The 19,767-nt window shown below is 51.4% G+C and overlaps 1 protein-coding gene across 1 annotated transcript in view; it reads right to left on the bottom strand.

The window, feature by feature from the left end:
- Positions 1–19,767, bottom strand: part of LOC134411221 (maestro heat-like repeat family member 5) — an 89,382-nt gene that overhangs the window by 28,505 nt on the left and 41,110 nt on the right. The window contains exons 18-25 of the mRNA XM_063144938.1: positions 19,273–19,430; positions 18,994–19,129; positions 18,512–18,702; positions 15,252–15,389; positions 14,503–14,620; positions 14,180–14,323; positions 9,688–9,864; positions 7,507–7,662 (exon numbers count right to left, since the gene is read on the bottom strand). Coding sequence (XP_063001008.1) covers positions 7,507–7,662; positions 9,688–9,864; positions 14,180–14,323; positions 14,503–14,620; positions 15,252–15,389; positions 18,512–18,702; positions 18,994–19,129; positions 19,273–19,430 — 1,218 coding nt within the window. The remainder of the gene's footprint in view (positions 1–7,506; positions 7,663–9,687; positions 9,865–14,179; positions 14,324–14,502; positions 14,621–15,251; positions 15,390–18,511; positions 18,703–18,993; positions 19,130–19,272; positions 19,431–19,767) is intronic.

Raw genomic sequence — 19,767 nt, 5'->3', positions numbered from 1 at the left:
CTTCGCCACAGATGCTCTATTGCCAATGTCAAAAGATTCCTTAGAAGTGGGTGTAAGTCTCATTAGAACATGTGCAAGTTTGTACACGGGTCTAATGAGAGCACATCACGTAACAGATCTGGTGGAGAATGTGGGCAGACACGTGTCTGTTCATACACACGTTAGCATAGAGGTTCACTGTATGAATTCTTTCTTGTATTCTGTTTCCAGTGCTGGGTAACACCAATGTGTTTGAAGTAATATTGCATGCAAAATGTTTTGCTTAGCCTAAATGTTTGCTAGAACTGTGATTTTAGAAACTGCTTTTTAGAACTGCAAAAATTAGAATTGCTAGAATTGTTTTGCAAGGCCTTGGTTCTTGGAGGGGCTCTCCTTGTGCCTTACAAGGGACTACCCAATGCGTGTAATTTTTGTCTGCTCTCTGGTGGCTGCACTTTGAGATTATTTAGAATCATAGAATAGCAGAGTTGGAAGGGGCCTACAAGGCCATCTAGTCCAACCCCCTGCTCAATGCAGGAATCCACCCTAAAGCATCCCTGACAGATGGTTGTTCAGCGGCCTCTTGAAGGCCTCTCTTAATAGATTACAGAGAAAACTAGGTTAATTTTAAATTTAATTCAGGTTTGAGGTAGACTCTTCTTGCCGTTGGAGGCTCTAATTTTGAAGTTTTTCTGGTATGAACAGGATGCTTATCAGGAAGCAACAGCTGGTTTGCAAACACAATGTTTTCTTTATTAGACTTTGCTACTAGTTATTTACTGTGTACTCTGTACAGCACCATGTACAGTGATGGTGCTATATTAATAATAATAATAATAATAATAATAATAATAATAATAATAATAATAGTTCAGATTTATGTTGTTTTATGTAGCATTCTTTAACATGCTTTATATTTTTAATTTCTATTTCTGAGCATGCCATAGGAGTTTCTTAACAACTTGGCATGGCAGAAACATTAAATTGGGTTTTCTCTTGAACTTGAGATTGAATTGGGGGAGCTTTTAAAACTGGTTGTTCTATGGGCTTACTTGGCTCTGTAAGTGAAGCTTCAGTTTCTCTAGCAGTTATTATTATTATTATTATTATTATTATTATTATTATTATTTATATAGCACTATCAATGTACATGGTGCTGTACAGAGTAAAACAGTAAATAGCAAGACTCTAGACACAGCAAGTGCACTAGACACAGCAAGAGATTGCTTAGGAGAGTTTTTGGGGGCAGTTACAGTATTGCTTCTCTCTGTAGCTAAGGTTTTAGGGAGAGTCTGCATTTATTTTATTTATTTATTTATTTATTTAGAGTATTTTTATCCCGCCCTTCAGCCAAAAGGCTCTCGGAGCGGCTTACAATGTATCAATAAAGAAGACAGTCCCTACCCTCAGGCTTACATTCTAAAAAAAAGACATGACACACAAGGAAAAGTGTATGGGGAGGGAAGAGGGAGAAAATAAAAAGAAATTAAGGAGACTGTTTAGGCTGGTGGGAAGGCCCTGCTCCGTCCTCTCATCTCCCAATGGAGGGGCAAACCAACAGCTCCTTCTCCCCCACATGGTGAAGATGTTAGCCCTGTGGGGGGGGGGGTTCCAACTGAAGCAGGCTGGGATGGTGCCTGCCTGCTCCAGTCTCCCTCGCATCTTCTTCCCCACAGCATTTCTGTTTGCTGCTTTGGGGAGTCTCTTTCTGATCGTTTGCTGCACACACTTCTCTTAAGACCGGCTTTTGCTCAGAGGTCCGGTGGTTGGTGTCAGTGACTGGAGCTAACTGGTATTTAGCTTTTATGCTTTTTAACAATTCCCAAACTTTAGACAAAACTTCTGTTGGGTGCTTGTCATACTTATTCATATCTTCTCCTAAAGAATGGAGTTCATTCCAAAGGAAACATCTATATGGATCTAATTTTCCTGTGTACTCTGTACAGCACCATGTACAGTGATGGTGCTATATAAATAAATAATAATAATAATAATAATCGTGTCATCTTGCGAGCCTCTGAACTGCTAAGGACTTTTAGCACCTTAAATAAGCCCTCCCATAGCAAAAAAAGAATGTTACATACAGATGTTTCCTTTGTTACATACATATGTTACATACAGTTTGGGAATTGTTAAAAAGCATAAAAGCTAAATACCAGTTAGCTCCAGTCACTGACACTAACCACCGGACCTCTGAGCAAAAGCCGGTCTTAAGAGAAGTGTGTGCAGCAAACGATCAGAAAGAGACTCCCCAAAGCAGCAAACAGAAATGCTGTGGGGAAGAAGATGCGAGGGAGACTGGAGCAGGCAGGCACCATCCCAGCCTGCTTCAGTTGGAAACCCCCCCCCCCCACAGGGCTAACATCTTCACCATGTGGGGAAGAAGGAGCTGTTGGTTTGCCCCTCCATTGGGAGATGAGAGGACGGAGCAGGGCCTTCCCACCAGCCCAAGCAGTCTCCTTAATTTATTTTTTTCTCCCTCTTCCCTCCCCATACACTTTTCCTTGTGTGTCATGTCTTTTTTTTAGAATGTAAGCCTGAGGGTAGGGACTGTCTTCTTTATTGATATATTGTAAGCCGCTCCGAGAGCCTTTTGGCTGAAGGGCGGGATAAAAATACTCTAAATAAATAAATAAATAAAATAAATGCAGACTCTCCCTAAAACCTTAGCTACAGAGAGAAGCAATACTGTAACTGCCCCCAAAAACTCTCCTAAGCAATCTCTTGCTGTGTCTAGTGCACTGCTAGAGAAACTGAAGCTTCACTTACAGAGCCAAGTAAGCCCATAGAACAACCAGTTTTTAAAGCTCCCCCAATTCAATCTCAAGTTCAAGAGAAAACCCAATTTAATGTTTCTGCCATGCCAAGTTGTAAAGAAACTCCTATGGCATGCTCAGAAATAGAAATTAAAAATATAAAGCATGTTAAAGAATGCTACATAAAACAACATAAATCTGAACTATTATTATTATTATTATTATTATTATTATTATTATTATTATTTATATAGCACCATCACTGTACATGGTGCTGTACAGAGTACACAGTAAATAACTAGTAGCAAAGTCTAATAAAGAAAACATTGTGTTTGCAAACCAGCTGTTGCTTCCTGATAAGCATCCTGTTCATACCAGAAAAACTTCAAAAATAGAGCCTCCAACGGCAAGAAGAGTCTACCTCAAACCTGAATTAAATTTAAAAATTAACCTAGTTTTCTCTCTAATCTATTAAATAGTCTCAAAGTGCAGCTACCAGAGAGTAGACAAAAATTACACGCATTGGGTAGACCCTTGTAAGGCACAAGGAGAGCCCCTCCAAGACAGAGCACAGCATTTGCCTAACTAAAGCTGAGAGTGTCCTTTGCTTGCAGTCCAAAGAATGGACTGTAAAGCCCCCTGACTATTAGCTTTTTTCAATTGCAATTACTCAGTCAAGCTTTGCACAAAGAGCACCAGTAACTTTCAGAGTAATTGCTTTAGTTTTCTTTATTCTAGCCAGCCATGCAAGTATGTTTAAAGAATAAGAAATGCTGCCACCCCCAAAGCCCCCTGATTGAAAGTTTCACTCAGCTTTAACTAGCCCTTGGCAGCCTAGCCGGACTTTATACTGTTAGTTTTACCCTACCTTGTGCCTGTTTGCATTCTCTTCCCCTCCTTATTGTTTTACTATGATTTTATTAGAATATAAGCCTATGCGGCAGGGTCTTACTATTTACTGTTTTACTCTGTACAGCACCATGTACATTGATGGTGCTTTATAAAATAATAATAATAATAATAATAATAATAATAATGATGATGATGATGATAATGATAATAGCCAAGAACATGTGCAGAGTAAAAATTTAGCCTCTAAATCTTAAGGAGAAAAAAAAAGATGCAGATTCATATACATAGTTATTGTTTTGTAATTGCTCTTCATCCAGCGATCCACGCCTCTTTGTAGTTAATTTCCTATGCAGGTTTTTGCAAACACCATCATAACCCTAAAGAGATGCAAGAAGTCTTCTCAGAAAAGTAATAATGAAAGATGGAACCCAGATGAACTGCAGTACAGAAGACCAGAGTCCAGATGACACCAGTTGCAAGAAAACTTGCTTTTGAAGAAGCTCTAGAAATTTCAGTCCCATCAAGGACTGATATCTCAGCTGAATAAAAATAGAACTTTGAGTGAAATTGTTTTACTCCTGTATAAAGAAAGATGTGCTCTCTTCCAATTGTTGTTTTCCCAAAACATTTATAGTTTTAATATTGTGAAGTTTACCCCATGCTTCCCTCCTTAATAGCAAGTTTCTTTGTTTATCCTAGTACATTCAACTCTTCTTCCATTCCCTCCACCAGCTAATCACCATACATACGCAGTCACACATAATCAATAAGCAAGAATGAAAGAATCATAAAATGTGTTCCCCCACCTCAGAAAGAATATGTTTAAGTGCCACAGTTTTTATACTGTCAGTAGTATTGTGCATTGCCAGATTATCACTTTTGTGTTTTCAGCATGAACATGTTTTTGCAATACTGTATCCTGTTTTAAGGATAAATTCTAATTGGCTATAAAGTCTAATTAGAAAGAGTAGTGACTATGATTCTAGGCCAGTGAAATAAGTCTCCAGTTCCAACCTGTATCATTGTTGTGAAGATGCCACCAATAAGATTGGTTTGTCATCAATGGGGGGAGTGGTTACAAGGCAGCTCCTGTGAGCAGGACGGACTTTTTTGTACACGGGTCTAATGAGAACGCATCACGTAACAGCCTGCAAATGTTAGCCATGGAACAAAATGGATTAAAGCTTGTCTTAGCTTGTTTCAACTTCAACCAAACATAACAGTCAAAAACAACCAAGAAAAACACACCTACATTGAAATTGCAATACCTATTCTGAATCAGTAAAAGACAACATGACTTGGCAAAGCCCATCATGTTCATCTAGAAAAACCACCACAAGCAAGAAAAGAGAGATAGATGATGGTGGTGGTGGTGGTGATAATAACAACCCTGTTAATTTTTTAAAAGTTTCTTTAAGAAGGATGAACAATTGTCAGCCACTGTTACAAAATATACGTCATGCCAATTATAGTAAACAAATTGGAAAGGAAGGTCTATGGGTCTAAAATGCATTATTTAATAGGAACTTCACCTCCAAATCATCCCCCCAACTCAGAGAAAACTACAGCCACCCCCACTGCAAATATGCACATGCATTCATTCAGTCAAACAACCAGGCATCCCATTCAGACATCAATACACTCACACTGCCAGCACACGTGTGCATGCACACACACACTCAGCATCACTCACTCAAAAAACATGCATACATGCATTCACTCAAAGACCCCATGCACTCACACACAAACACACAAACTTCAGTCTCTTACCTCCTCCTGTTGCTGCTCCTGCTGCTGCTGCTGCTGCACTGGGGGGGGGGGGCTGGAGGCTGCGTTGCTGGAAGTTCCTGCACGCAGCCCCCAAGCACTCACCCCACTCACTACCCACCCCTTGCGGCGGCCATCTTGAATCTCGCCCAAACTCACGCGAGATCTCGGCTGCTGGCTGGGTCTCACTGAGTTCCCAGCCAGCTGCCGAGATCTCGCGTGATTTCAGGCGAGATTCAAGATGGCCGCCACCACTCACTACAGAAATTTAGGCCTGGTAAGAGTTGGGGTTTATTAAGGCTCCCCCGGCTTCCGTTGGGGCCGGACAAAAGGGGGGGGACAGTATTTCCAGCCGGACGCAGATTCCCCCCCCCCCGTTTCCCGGGCGTGTCCGGACGAAACCGGACATTTCGTCACCCTGGTCTGTCCTGGTATGTCATCTGTTTTTATGGTTCTAAAATTTGTGTATCGGTTTTAACGTTCAGTGTTTTAATCTTTATAAACCACCCAGAGAGCTTCGGCTATGGGGCGGTATATAATAATAATAATAATAATAATAATAATAATAATAATAATAATAATAATAATTTTTTAAAAATTCCAGGGTTGCTATCTGTGCTTGTTTCGTGCAGGATTCAAGCAAGGGTGGGGTGGGGGGATCCCACTCCTTGCTCAACCCAGGTGTTTGTTCGGGACAAGAACAGGCTGAAGACTCCAACTGAGCGACATGCATGGAGACAGCTGCTGTGAAAGAACGGGGTGGGGGTGGGGGTCCTCTTCGGCTGGAGCAATGCAGCTGCTTGGGGCAGCAGAAGAGCTGCAGCTGGCCTAGGCAGGGAGAGGCCTTCCCCGGCAGGGCTCCCTCTGAGGGCTTAGGGCCAGGGCAACTGTGGCGCCTCTTCCTCCTCCTCTCCCATACCCCTGCCGGGACTCCAAGGTCCTCCTCAGAAGCCTCCACCAGATGGCGGGAGATGGGGAGCTACTAAGGCTAGTGGCCTTTTCAGTGGTGGCTCCCCAGTCCGGGAACGTCCTCAGTTTGGGAGGTGGGAGGCAGAAGCCACCCGAGGTTCGAGCCACGGGGAGCAGTGGCCTGGATCACCACCATGCTGGGAGGCTCGGAAGCCGCCTTTTGCCAAGAGGCAGCCATGGGCCATCCGACTCAGCACCACTGTGGCACGTTGTGGAAACCTCCGTGGTGACTCGGGGCTTTCCTGCTTTGCTTGATTGTTTCTTTATTGTGGTGTTTTGAACCATTTATTATGTTTATATTGCTTTTCTATTGTATTGTGTATGTCTTTTAGTGTAAATCCCTTAGGCCGGGGAAGGCAACGGCAAACCACCCCACAATAAGGCCTGCCAAGAAAACGTCAGCGAAAGCTGGCGTCCCTCCAAGAGTCAGCAATGACTCAGTGCTTGCACGAGAGGGTCCTTTCCTTTTCCTTTATCAGAACTAGAAATAAATGTCGACTGCACTAAAAATGTAAAAATAAAATGTTAAAGTGTGAGCTGGCTTAGATTCCTTGGGAGAGGAAAAAGGCAAGCTATAAATGCCATCAAATCAGTCAGTGCCCTCACCGGCCGCTCTCTGGGGATTTTGTGTGTGTGTGTGTGTGTGTGTGTGTGTGTGTGAGTCGGTCTTCCTTCCCCAGCTGTCACCGGAGAGACCTCCAGCAGTTGAACCCGGGTCTTTCCTTGTGCAAAGCAGGGCAGCGCAAGCGGTCCCACCGCCATGCGGAGGGGGGGAGGACATGCGCCACAGCCCCTGAGGAACAGATCAGGCAGACGGCCTCTCCAGAGCACTCACTTCGGGGGAGGGCTCAGAGCGAGAGAGTTGTGAGGGGGGGCTCACCCTCCAAGAAGCGTGGCTTGCTGACCGCACTCCCTCAGGGGCCTTTGCCAGAATGTGTGTGTGGGGGGGGGAGGCAGGTGTAGCAGCAGTGCCCGCAGGGGGCCCAGTGATGTCGGGGTGGGTGGGCGTGATCCACCAACCCCCCCCTCCACCGCCTGAGTAGGGGATTCAGCCTGTGCCGTGGAAGTGCTGGCCCTAAAGTAGGTGCTCTAAAAGGGGGCTACAGAAACCCCCCCCCCATGGGCTGGGGAAATGCGCCTGAGGAGGGGCTTGGCTCTGTCCCGCGTGGGCCTCTAGACTTGCCATGACAACTGTGTCGTCCCGGTCTTTCAGGTGGAGCAGCAAAGGGAGCAGGCTGTGCACAACTTCCTTCTCCAGGAGGGTCTTGTCAGCTTCTTTCGCTCTCATCACCAGCTGCCCGAACAGCAAGATGGCCATTGCACGCACGCCGGCGCTTTCCTGGGGACGACACCACCCCCCCACAAGCACCTCTGAAATCCACGTGAGGTAAAGCGCACAGGAGCACCGCTGCGGGATGGCCTGGCGCAGGCCCTCCCACGAGCCCTTCGCTGGGACAGGTTCACGCTTGCTGGCCGGGAAGGCTGCTTCCAGGCCATGGCCCAAACGTACCCTCTGCCTGCCAACCTCACCATTTCCGGTCAGGGAAACCCTGCCTGCCCTACAAGACGGTGCTAGGCAGGAGTTCCACACCACTTGCATGGAGCGAGGTGTGCCTGGGCCACGGACCCAGTGCCGGATCGGCCCTTCCCTCCGGAAGCCAGGGCAAGAGCTGTCTTCAGCCGTTCTTGCTGCAGAACAATATTCTTCCGGTGGCCTTGCTGGACCCCTCTGTGTTTCCTAATAGCCCGGAGTTTTGACTGAATTTAGCAGGGGCTTCTGGGTGTAGGAGGGGAAGCAACCCCTCCTCACCTCTGCATGTGACATTTGGCTAATATAGGTCACAGTGCATGGAATTCAGCTTGGTTACTTTGGTGATAGCACACGGCCAGAGAATGAGGGGAAGGCTCTTCTGTGCTTTGGAAGGAACACGGACGAAAGTGTGTGCGTGGGGTGGGGGGCAGGGGGCTCTCTGCTCTCATCCATGATATTGAAAGTCTAGGTGAAGCCCCTGGCAGGCTTGGAGTAAGGGGGAGCCGAGCACACTCTGTTTTTTCATTCTCTGCCAATCCAGGAGCCTCTGCCTAAAACCTAAAGGCATGAACTGCAGCTCCCCACCACCACTTCCCCCACCAACAGCGTTTGAAATTGCGCATGTCAGAGAATCCCACGGACTGTCTAGTCCAGCTCCTGCCGTTGATGCTGAATACCAGTAGCTGCAGCATGCCGCTTGTTCAGGTTCAGAGGAGGGCAACAAAGGTGATGCAGGGACTTCAGGACAGGCTGAAAGAACTGGGGACGTTCAGTCTGGACAAAAGGAGACTGAGGGGAGACGTGTGAGCAGTGTTCAGGCGCATCAAAGCGCGCCACAGGGAAGATGGTCAAGAACTACCTTCCACGGCCACAGAAATTAGGACCCAAAATAATGGGTATAAGATACAGCCGCCTAGATTTTGATTCACTATAAGGGGAAACTTCCTGACAGCAAGATCTGTACAACAGTGGAATAGTCTAACTACGGAGGTGGTGGCTTCTCCATCTCTGCAGGTTTCTAAGAAGAGGCTGGACAGCCGCCTCTCTGGGATGGTTTAAACGGTTTTCCTGCACATTGAAGAGGGTTGGGCTAGATGATCCCTGTGGTGACCTTCCAACCCCACAATTCTGTGATTCCTCAGCAGGTGGCCATTTCTAACCCCTCTCTTGTAATTCAGATCCTGCCTTGGGGAGCAACAGAAAACAAATTTGCTCCATCATCATCTACATGACAGCCTTTCAAACATTTGCAGGCGGCAAACCCTGGAGCCTCTTCTCCTGGCTAAACATACCAAGCGCCTGCAAGCTTTCCTCCCGGGACGCGGCCTTCAGTCTGATGCTAGGGCCCCAATCCATCTCAGAGCTGGGGGTGCGCTGTGGAGTCAATGCCCTGCTAGCATCCCATGTGACTTAGTGCATTGCATTGTACATGGGGCTGCCTTGGGAAGCGGTTTGCCAGGAAGCTGTCTTTGGGGCCAAACGCAGTGGGGGTCTGTTACTGACGGGGACCAGGCAAGGGGACAGGTCTTGCCCAATAGGTAGACCACTGCCCTGGCCACTGGTCCGTGTCTGAGCACTGTGCTCACTGTGAGTAGAGAAAGGGGCTTTTCATTGGTGGCACCCTGACTTTGGTGTGCTTTTGATGTCAGATGGAGATTAAGAAGGGAAGAGCCCTCTCTCCACAGCATGGCTTGGTGCTGGTGACGCTATGCTGCCTCCAGTATCAGAGGCAGTAAGGGGGCTGGTGTGAGAAGTGGCCCGCGGCCCTGGATGACCCAGCGGGGGCTTCTGATGCCCTCGAGAGAGCCCTTATTCCGAAGAACCGGAACTCACATCCTCAAAGAATGAGCGAACATTCAGAGCCAGGTCCACGCAGAGAGGCCCAATCCCCTGGCCATCCATCTTATAGATTGCGGTCATGATAGCTCCCAGTCCCTCGAGGATGTGCTTTTTAGGCCCGCTGAACATGGAGTCGATCAGGGTTGGGAGCTCTTCTCGGAGAAGCTTGACCTGAGCAAGCATGAGGGAAAGGCAAACTCCATGTTAGGCATGATAAGGAAAGGAATGGAGAATACAATGGCCAGTATCAGAACTGCCCTTATTCAAATCTATGGTGTGACCACACTTAGAACACTGTGTGCAGTTCTGGTCACCACCCCTAAAAATGGGTATTATAGAGCTGGAAAAAGGGCAGAAAAGGGCAACTGAAATGATGAAGGGGCTGGAGCATCTTCCCTATGAGGGGAGTTACATCAGCTGGGATTGTTTAGCTTGGGAAAAAGGAGGCTGAGGTGTACAAAATAGAGGTGTACACCTGATAGAGGTGTACAAAATTATGCATGGTGTGGAGAATGTGGACAGGGAGACCTTTTTCTCCCTCTCTCAAAATACTTGAACCCAAAGGGGTCATCCCATGAAACCGATTGGTGGGAGATCCAGGACCAATAAAAGGAAGGACTTCTTCACACAGCGCATCGTCAAATTGTGGAACTCACTACCACAAGATGTAGTGATGGCCACCAATTTGGATGGCTTGAAAAGGGGGTTGGATAAATTCCAGGAGACAAAGGCTATCCATTGCTACTAGCCCTGATGGTTGTGTGCTACCTCCAGTATTTGAGGCGAACAGAGTGCTGGACTAGATGGACCCTTGGTCTGATCCAGCATCAGGGCTCTTCTTACGTTCTTATGAAAGGGGAGTGGAGGACAGAGGCGTCTTCCAAAAGGCCTCATCATCTGCTGGTCATTGGAGAAGGAGGTACAATGCCCCCCATCCCACCCCACCCATGTGAAGAACAGCTAGAAGCTGCCCGCTGCTCCTTCCTGCACCACAGCAGGTGTCACGTTTCCTTCATAAAATCAGCATTTATGTGGCTTTTCAAACCACGCATCATGAACGCTCAAGCCCACCCCACCCCACCACAAAAGCATTGTTTTACAGTTCCATCCTACACATGTCTACTCAGAAGTAAGTCAAAAGGAGTCCAATAGGGTTACGTGTACACAGGATTGCAGCCTTATTCTTGAAAAGAAGCATTTATATGTTGCCACTGCACACAAAGCGCTCTTTACACTATAAGCACAAAACGAAAGGAAATGGAATCGCCCTGAGGAGGGTGCCCAGTGCCTGGCAGTAAGGAAGAGGCAGCGGGAGGGAGGGGAAGGGTGGTCCAGTTGACACTGGGTGAGGGTGACCCAGGGTTGCACTCCCTCTGAAGGAGCAGGAACATCGTTCGGGGGTGCTCCTGGATCCATCTTTGTCACTGGAGGCCTCGGTGGCCCGGAGCATCCATGGCCAACTATGGTTGGTACACTGGCTGCCTGTTAGCTACCAAGCCACATACAAGGGACCAGCATACCTAGCAGACGGCCTTCCCTTGTATGCACCTGGATGACAACTACGGTCCTCAGAGGAGGCCCTGCCAGCCATTCCAAAACAAACAGGATGCCGCCATGAAGAACCTCGGTGGCAGCAAAGCCTTCTCAGTGGCGGCACCCACCCTCCGGAAAACCCTCCCTCATGCGGTTTGGGTGGCGGGAAACGTAACATCTTTTAAACGCCTCCTGAAAACTTAGCTGGTTTTATATTGCCTTTTTAACTTTTAACATTTTAAATTTATTTGTGCACTGCCCAGAGAGCTTCAGCTGATGGGCAGTATAAACATGTAATAAATATATAAAATAAATAAATAAATAAATAAATAAACTACACGCATTCCTGTATAGGGCTAGCCTAGCCACGGTCATCCATCCACTGGTCACCTCACAATTAGACTACTGCAATGTGCTCTCTGGGGGGCTACCCTGGTCTGCGGTCCAGCAGCTGCAGCTAGTGCAGAAGGCCTCAGCTAGGGTGCTCACTGGGACACCCAGCTATGCTCACATGACGCCTGCGTTAAAAGAACCGCACTGGATGCCAGTTAGTAGGCATGTGCTCCGCTCCGATTAGAAGCGCAGAAGCAGGAGAGAATTGGCCTGCTCCGCCTTGCCCAGAGGCGGAGTAGAAGCAGACCGCGGACCCCTAGAAGCAAGGCGAAGAGAAGCGCCCATTTTCGGAGCACTCCAGTTTCCACGGTCCGGTCCGATCGCCATCTTGAAACATTTCGCCCATAGGATTGCATTGTGGAAAAGAAAGGGGGATAACTGTGTTTTTGTTGAAGCTATCTTTCTGAACATTCTTGTGCTAAGAGAGTCGTGGATGGGGGTCATTTTGAGACTACTCTCAGCTCTCTGCGTGGTGCGGTTCGCACGCTAGAATTTTTTAAAAAACCGACGGGAAAAATACCTTTTTCGAAGGGCTGAGGGGCAGAGTCAACTCCCGGTCATGATCACATGATCCCAAAGTTGGAGGAGGGGATAGGCAAAACGGGTAACTTGGGATTCTGGGAAACTTCTCTTTCTTAGTCTGAACGGACTTTTCCCAGTGTTTTTTAAAACAGTATCCCCACCAAATGCACAAACACCACCTGAAATCATATACTAAGCCAAGAATAAGAGAGCACTGCTACCCACCCTAACTTTGGGGAACAACTGAAAAGATGTGGTGCAAGGGGATGAGCTCCCCTAGGGCATGCCATGTGGACGTGCCCCCACTCTCTCCTGTACTTGGGGGGCTATCACAGCCCTCCAAAGAGAGTAACCCGGTGGAGCAATGCCTATCATGAGTTGAAGTGAGCGGTCTACTTCTTAGTGGTGGAGCAATGTCTTTCATGAGTTGAACTGACAGCGTTGCTTCTTAAAAGACTGGTCACTAGGACCAGTCAAATTGGCAGCTGCTTCCCCCTCCCCCGGGCACATCCCCCTATTACTGGTAAAAGACAGATATAGCCTTTTTAAAAAAGTTCTTCTTGTTGTTTATTCAGCAACACTGCTGCTTTTAATTCCACCCCTCCTTTGTTTATTTATTTATTCCATTTTATATGCATTACTGGCTTATCCTTGGCTCACTTCCTTATGCCCCCAGAAATGTCTGCTGCCTGCCTGCCTTCCCTCCCTCCTCCCCTGCCCGCCTCACAGGGATGTTGTGTGTGTCTGGCTTTGACTCAGGGGAGAAGTCCTTCCGGCGCTCAATTAGACTTTTGGAAGTTCCAAATCCATTTTTCAAGTGTGGAAGAAGATTCATAGGTTTATCTCTACTCCCCAATTCATGGCATGTTGGGATTTCCTTTGAAATGGCCCCATTGAGATGTCTGCAGGTTTAAGCCCCGCCAAAAATCAGGGGATGTTGGGACTGCCTTGAGTCTTGGCGTGCATGTGCACCCCTGGATAAGCTTTCATGGTGGTGAGTTTGAGATTTTTAACGTGCAAATTGACAGAGCTATGGAAAGGGGTGTGAATGGGGTGCCTGATTTTCATAAATTCCCCAAAAATCAGGGGATAATGGGACTGCCTTGAGTCTCAGCATGGGTGTGCACCCCTGGATAAGCTTTCATGGTGGCAAGTTTGAGATTTCTAACGTGCAAATTGACGGAGCTATGGAGAGGGGTGTGAATGGGGTGTTGGATTTTCATAAATTCCCCAAAAATCAGGGGATGATGGGACTGCCTTGAGTCTCAGCATGCGTGTGCACCCCTGGATAAACTTTCATGGTGGTGAGTTTGAGATTTTTAACGTGCAAATTGACGGAGCTATGGAAAGGGGTGTGAATGGGGTGCCCAATTTTCATAAATTCCCCAAAAATCAGGGGATGATGGGATTGCCTTGAGTCTTGGCGTGCGTGTGTATACTCCCATGAGGTGTCATGGTGCCAAACCTGAGGTTTCTAACTTTAACAGAAAAAAAAGTTGCATACTTTTTTAGCTTAATACAACCCTATGGGGGGGGAACGGAGCTCTGATCCGGATCCGGAGCTCCGCAGCAGAGCAGAGCGGACATAGGCGGAGCAGGGGCGGGGCGGAGCGGGCCGATCTGCAAATCGCGGATCTGGAAGAGAAGCGGAGCGGGGGGTCCGTGCACACCCCTACCAGTTAGCTACCGAGCGACGTACAAGGTTATGTTATTGTCCTGCAAAGCCCCAAAACATCTTGGGGCCAGAATACCTAGCAGGCCGCCTTCCCTCATCATACATGCCCAGGTGACGTTTAAGATCAGCAGAGGAGGCCTGGGTGGTCATTCCGGAACTAACGGAAGTTCACCCTGCCACACCCCAACGTCTGGCCTTCTCAGTAGCGGCACCCACCTTCTGCAAAGCCCTAACCCTCGTGCAGTTCAGGAGGCAGTAAATGCGCCATTTTTATGTATTTTATATTTACTGTTGTTTTCAGCCTCGATCAGAATGGAGAGGCGGGTAAGAAATAAAGCTGCTCAGGACCCCTCCGGCACTCACCTTCCCTGGCTGGAACACAAAGCTGCTCAGCCCTTTCACACAAAGGTCTCGGATGACCGGATTGGAGGATGCCGCGCCGTCCTCGAGGTGGTCCTTGAGGTTGAACCTGTTCATCAGCTTGGCGGCAGAGGGGCTCTTGAGGAACTGGAGAGGGTGACGGGCAACAGGACCCCGCCAGGTGAAGCGCTCGTGCGGTCCCCCGAGCGGTCCTCTCTTGGGGGCAAGGTCCGCCCGCCAGCCCCGACGGACAGGCCCCCCCGCCCCGCAGCAGGAGAGACACAGCCGGTGGGTCGCCCAAGGCAGCCTCCGGACCTCTGGCTCACCTCAATGACCAGCGCCAAAGCCGTCATCTTGCTCAGCTCGTCCTCCTCGCTGCTGAGGATGAGGGCGGCCTCCCCAAAGATGCCGGGGATGTGTGGACTGTCACACTCTGTCATGGCCCTGTGGGGTGGAGGAACAGAGCCCTGTGGGGCTTACGATGGGGCTGGGGTGATGGAGGGCGCCACCCACTCTTCTGGCCAAGAAGCTCCCTGGCAGTCCTGAAAGGGAGGCCCAGAGCTGCCCATGGGGTGGGCAGCCTTTCCCAGCCAAGCCGTCCCTCTCCGCATCCAGCCACCCTGGGTGACGCTGGGACTGGGTCGCCCACCGGGTGCTTCGTCTGCCCAGCAGCTGTGCTGGGGGGAGGGGAGAGGAAGGCCCCATGCTGACCAGAGCCAGCAGCACATGGGGAGGGAGGGAGGAGGGATGATGCGCCCCTCCCGCACCATTTTTACTAAGGAATTTGCCTCTCCTCCATAGCAGATCCTATCCTTACCACAGAGGGTAGGGGGAACAGCCATGGAGGAGGTCCTGCCACAGGGCCTTTTGTCCCCCAGGGGCACTCAGAGCTACAACAGATGTAGATGGAGGAAATGGAGCGGGATGGTTGTGGGGTGGGGGAGGGGTTCAGTCAAGCCCCTCTCAATATGGACGGCGGGGAGAAGGGAGGGTGGCTGCGGTGCGGTGCGGATCGCCTGAGGAGGGGCAGCCGCAGGGCCCGGGTCGGGGAGCTTTCCGTTGGGGGCCCCCTTACCTGGCCAGCAGACGCGTGCCTTGTAAGAACTGCTGCGGGGTGCTCAGCGCCAGCCATCCTTGCTGGAACTCGATGCAGGCGTAGACCAGCCAGTCCTCAGCGACAGAGAACAGGTTTTTCATGATCTCGACTGCCATGCTAGGAAGTGACACCGGCCGTCAGGCCCGGCGCTCTCCCCGCGCTGCCCCAGCCCCTGGCTCCGGGCCCCCTCCGAGAGGAGGTGCGGGCCCACACGAGGGCGGAGGTGGCGCGTGGCCACAGGAGCAACCGTGTGGCTGGCTGCGGGCGGGGGTGAAGCCTCGGCCGCCCTTCCGCCCAGGGAAGGCGCAGGCTGGTGACCCATCCTGAGCACGAGCTCTTCCCCGCCTCCTGGACAGGGCTGCTGCTGATGGCAAACAAGCGACTGCAGGAGACCACGTGGGGAGGGGGCGAGGTGGGAGAGATGAAGCTGGAAGTGGGGGCCCAAAAGGCGCAGGAAGACTTGGCCCCAGCCACGGTGGGTGCTGTTTTTTTTTTTTGCTTTTCAGGCAGCAAAGTACCTTGGGCTGTCATGCTGCCTTCAGTGTGCAGTCACCCTACCCCACACACTTCTGGTCAGGATGGGGCAGTGGGGTGCGCGTGTGCGCGGAAGTCGCCGTCTTCCACGTGCCGTCTTCCCATCCCCCCGACCGCTGCTGAACCCTGGCACAAGGCTCAGAGCCCCCCGACTGGCAGCCCCCTGGACTGACTCCTCCCCCTTCATGAGGTTGGCCTGCACTCACTTCTGCCCCCTGCTGATTTTTAAGCGAGCACATCTGGCTTAATTGCACAGCGCGCCGGCGCGCCTTTGCAGCCCAGCCCCGCTCGGCAGTGATGGCCCTCTAGGCAGGTGGCGCTGGGGGCCTGGAAGCGCCAGGAGCATGTGGCTGATGCGCAGGGGAAGGAAGGTGGCGTGGGCACAGCTGGACCAGGAGCACAGGGGTTAGCGGCGGCGAGGCTGCTGCTCCTTTAGCTCTGCCTTCATTTAATTCCTAGGCCACCCTCTCTGCAGTTGGAGATGCGATTTCAATGAAAAAGGCAGGGCAGCCCCCCTCTTCTCCATTGAAATTGTGCTTCTCCCGGGGGGGGCGAGCATGGAGTGGTCTCAGTGGGCCGGGAGGGGAGGCTGAGCCCTGAGACGGGGTGGGTAGGTGGGGGAAGCACGCGTGGACGCGTGCCCCCGGCCCTGCCAACTCACTGCCCAGCACCTCCGGCGGACCTCGGGCCAAATGCATCGCCACCCCTGCTCTAGAACGTCACATGACTGATGATGTCATTGACCCTATGACCAGGGCCGGCGCCAGACTATATTGCGCCCTAGGCAGGCATGTTCTGAAGCCTCCGCCCCGCCCCCCGTGTGCGTGCCCGCTCCCCGCTTTGAAGCCAGGACGCTGGGGTTGGGGGGCGGAGCAGGGTGGGGCAGAGGCTTTGAAGTGGAGCACCCGGAAGTGGCTTCTTGGCGCGCCATTCTGAAGCTTCCGTCCAGCGCCCGCTCCCGGCTTTGAAGCCAGGATGCTGGGGGTGGGGGGTGGGGTGGAGGCTTCGAAGCGGCGCACCTGGAAGTGGCTTCCTGGTGCGCCGTTCTGAAGCCTCCACCCCCAACCCCAGCATCCTGGCTTCGAAGCCAGGAGCGGCTTCCGGACGGGCGCTGGCTTTGAAGCCAGGACGCTGGGGTTGGCGGGCGGCCGGGGCGGCGGCTTTGGAACAACACGCTCGGAAGCTGCTCTAGGAGAGCAGCTCCCGTTCGGCACCCTCGTTTGCTTGGCGCTCTAGGCCGCCGCCTGAGTTGCCTCTACGGCAGCGCCGGTCCTGCATATGACCAATCAGACACCTCTGCGCATTCATGCTGTTGCGGGCTGGGACTGGTGCCGATGTTGGGTCCTCTTATGATGCCTGGAGAGTAATCCGGATTTGCTCTGCAAGTCTCCATAGAATTGATACAAAATAGTCTGTCCTCCTCTCTCATCAAGAGTATTTTCCGGGGGGGGGGCTGGCGGGGGGGCACTTAAGCAAGCGACAGAGAAGACTAGCCAGGGCCTCTGCTGTCATAGAGCTCACTGTCCCTGCTCTCCTCCCCCACCCCCACCCCCACCCCCACCCCACGCACTGCTGTGGTTGACTTGAAATGAAGTCAACCACATAGGATTGTAATTGAATCATGGATTAAAACAAGGCTGCAGCCCTAAGCATGCATCCTTGATGGTTAACACAATTACAATCAGTGGGACTTACAAAGGATAAAATATGTTCAGGGTGGGAGCGTCAAAGGGGACAGCAGAACAACGGCAGAAAGGGAGGGGGGCTTGTAGCCCCGTCCCACCACTGGCCCTCCAGGGAGCAGACCCCAGGGCTGAAGGGCACTTCCTGCCAAGGCGTTTTCTCCTGCTGTTCATCCCAACTCAACCTGCCTGGAATTTGCCCCCAGGGGACCTAGTCATGGCTCTCCTGGGCAGCAGAGGTCAAGTCCTGATCCTCTTCTGTGTGAAGAGTGCTACCTTCAATGCAGGAGGTAATCTTTAGCCATCAGGACTACTAGCCACAGACAGCCTCATTGTCCTTGTTGGTCTGTTCCCCTATTAAAGCCACCCCCGTTGGTGGCCATCACTGCATATTGGGGCAACAAATACCACACTGGAACTCTGCACTCTGTGAAGAAGCCCTTCCTTTGATCCGAATTTCCTACCAGTCCTCTTCATGGGACTCTGCTGGGTTCTAGTGTCAGGAGAAAGGGAGAAAAACATGTCCTCCTTGCCAGGAATAGCTTTGTGTAGCTCAATCCATGTCTCCCTGTTCCTCGCCGTTTTTTCTAAGCTAAAGAACCCAAACCTTGTGCTACATCTTAAGGCCCTCAGCAAAAATGCACATTCCTAGGAGGGCAATCAGGATGGGTGCTGGTGGTGCTCTGGAACCCAGATCCTGTGAGGAGTATTTGGAAGAGCTGGGTATGTTTAGCCCAGAGAAGAGAAGAGAAAGGGGAGAGAAAGAGAACGTCACGCGGAGCAGAGAGCACAATTGCTCTCTGGGCAGGACTCAAGCTGATGGGTGGAAACTGCAGGGAGGCAGATTTGGGCAAACCCTTCCGAGAAGCGTCCTGACCACAAGAGGTGCCGGACAGGGCACAGGCTGCCTTGGCAGGTGGGGGTTTGGCGGGAGGGGTTCCGCCAGAGGCCTGTCAGGGAGGCTGTGCCTGCGGATCCCTGTGTCGAGACAGCCAGCCTGCTCACATACATCCTGCCAGGTACCTCTTGAAGCTGAGTGCCTCAGGGTTTTCTCTCAGGATGACTTCCTGCCTGGCTTTTAAGGCCTCTGGCAAGTTGAGCTGCATCACGTAAAGGACCTGCTTGAGCAAAGGGATGAATAGCTGAAAGTGCATCTCTGCCAGGGCTGCGCGGTACCCGGGAATGCGGAAGGTCTCGTAGATGACGTTCATTGCCTGGCAAGAAAGAGGAGGGGACACGTGAGAGGCCAGTCTCAGTGGGAAGCTCCTCACTCGGCCACTGCCTCCCGCCCACACAGGTGCACCCTCACCCACCCACCCACTTCCACTCTCCCAGCCTGCCCGTCACCCACACTTAAAGTCAGTATTCGAAAGAGGTCCCAGCACACAGCTGCTCCTTGAAATCCCCACCCAAGCTTATCTCAGAGCACCACAGTGTCCTGCCAGCCGCAAAAAGTGCAGCTGGAAAGGCAGGCAGGCCTCCATGAGCGGTGCCCAGTGACTTACAGCCAGAGACATGGTGGCGCTGGCTTCATCCCCCTCCGAAGGATCCTTGACCTGGAGGTTCTTCAGCAACAGCTGCAGGATTTGCCCGGCCACAGGGGGCGTTGAGGCCATTGCTGCCCAGAGCTCACTAGCGTGCCTGTGAAACCAGCAAGGGCGGTGGGTGGGGTGGGGGGAGAGAAATCCGTCAGTGGCCTTCCCTCGGCCTTCAGTCCGGCAGGATGCGGCCCCCCCAAGGAGAGGCTGAGCGTGGCTCCGCAGGGCAGCCCACCAGGCCCCTACCTGTTCACGGGTATTGAAAAAGAGAGGCAGCTTCGCAGGACTTCCTCCATGTGATACGGGATCAGGAAGGCTAATGTCCTCAGCACCACTTTCCGAGTCCAATACGAGGCCTGGCGCAGCTGCAGGCACATGTAGATGGCTCCCACGATGTCTTGCACCTGAACAAAAGAAAAGAGCCGAAGGCCGCCTTGACGCTGGGTCGCTGAGCCTGAGCTCTGCCGGGGCTACCGGGGCTGCCCCACCGGCCCCTCCCCACACAGTCTGGTGGGGACTGCTGAGCGCAGCCTGCTCTCCCAGGGCGGTGAGGGGAGCAGGAGGTGGTGGCTGCGAAATGCCGGTCTGTTCCTGCTGGGCCACCCGCCTGGTGCGAAACTGGTCAGGCTTCCAGGCCCGGAAGCACCTCCACCTCCAGGCCGTGAGGCGCTTCTGCCCTGGGACTGCTGTGCCTCTGGGGCAAGGGGGGAGTTGGCACATCTGGCCTGTAGTTCGTTTCTA

This window comes from Elgaria multicarinata, chromosome 19, assembly GCF_023053635.1.
Source record: "Elgaria multicarinata webbii isolate HBS135686 ecotype San Diego chromosome 19, rElgMul1.1.pri, whole genome shotgun sequence".
Lineage (NCBI taxonomy): Eukaryota > Metazoa > Chordata > Lepidosauria > Squamata > Anguidae > Elgaria > Elgaria multicarinata.
This window is presented reverse-complemented; position numbering and strand designations above follow the sequence as displayed.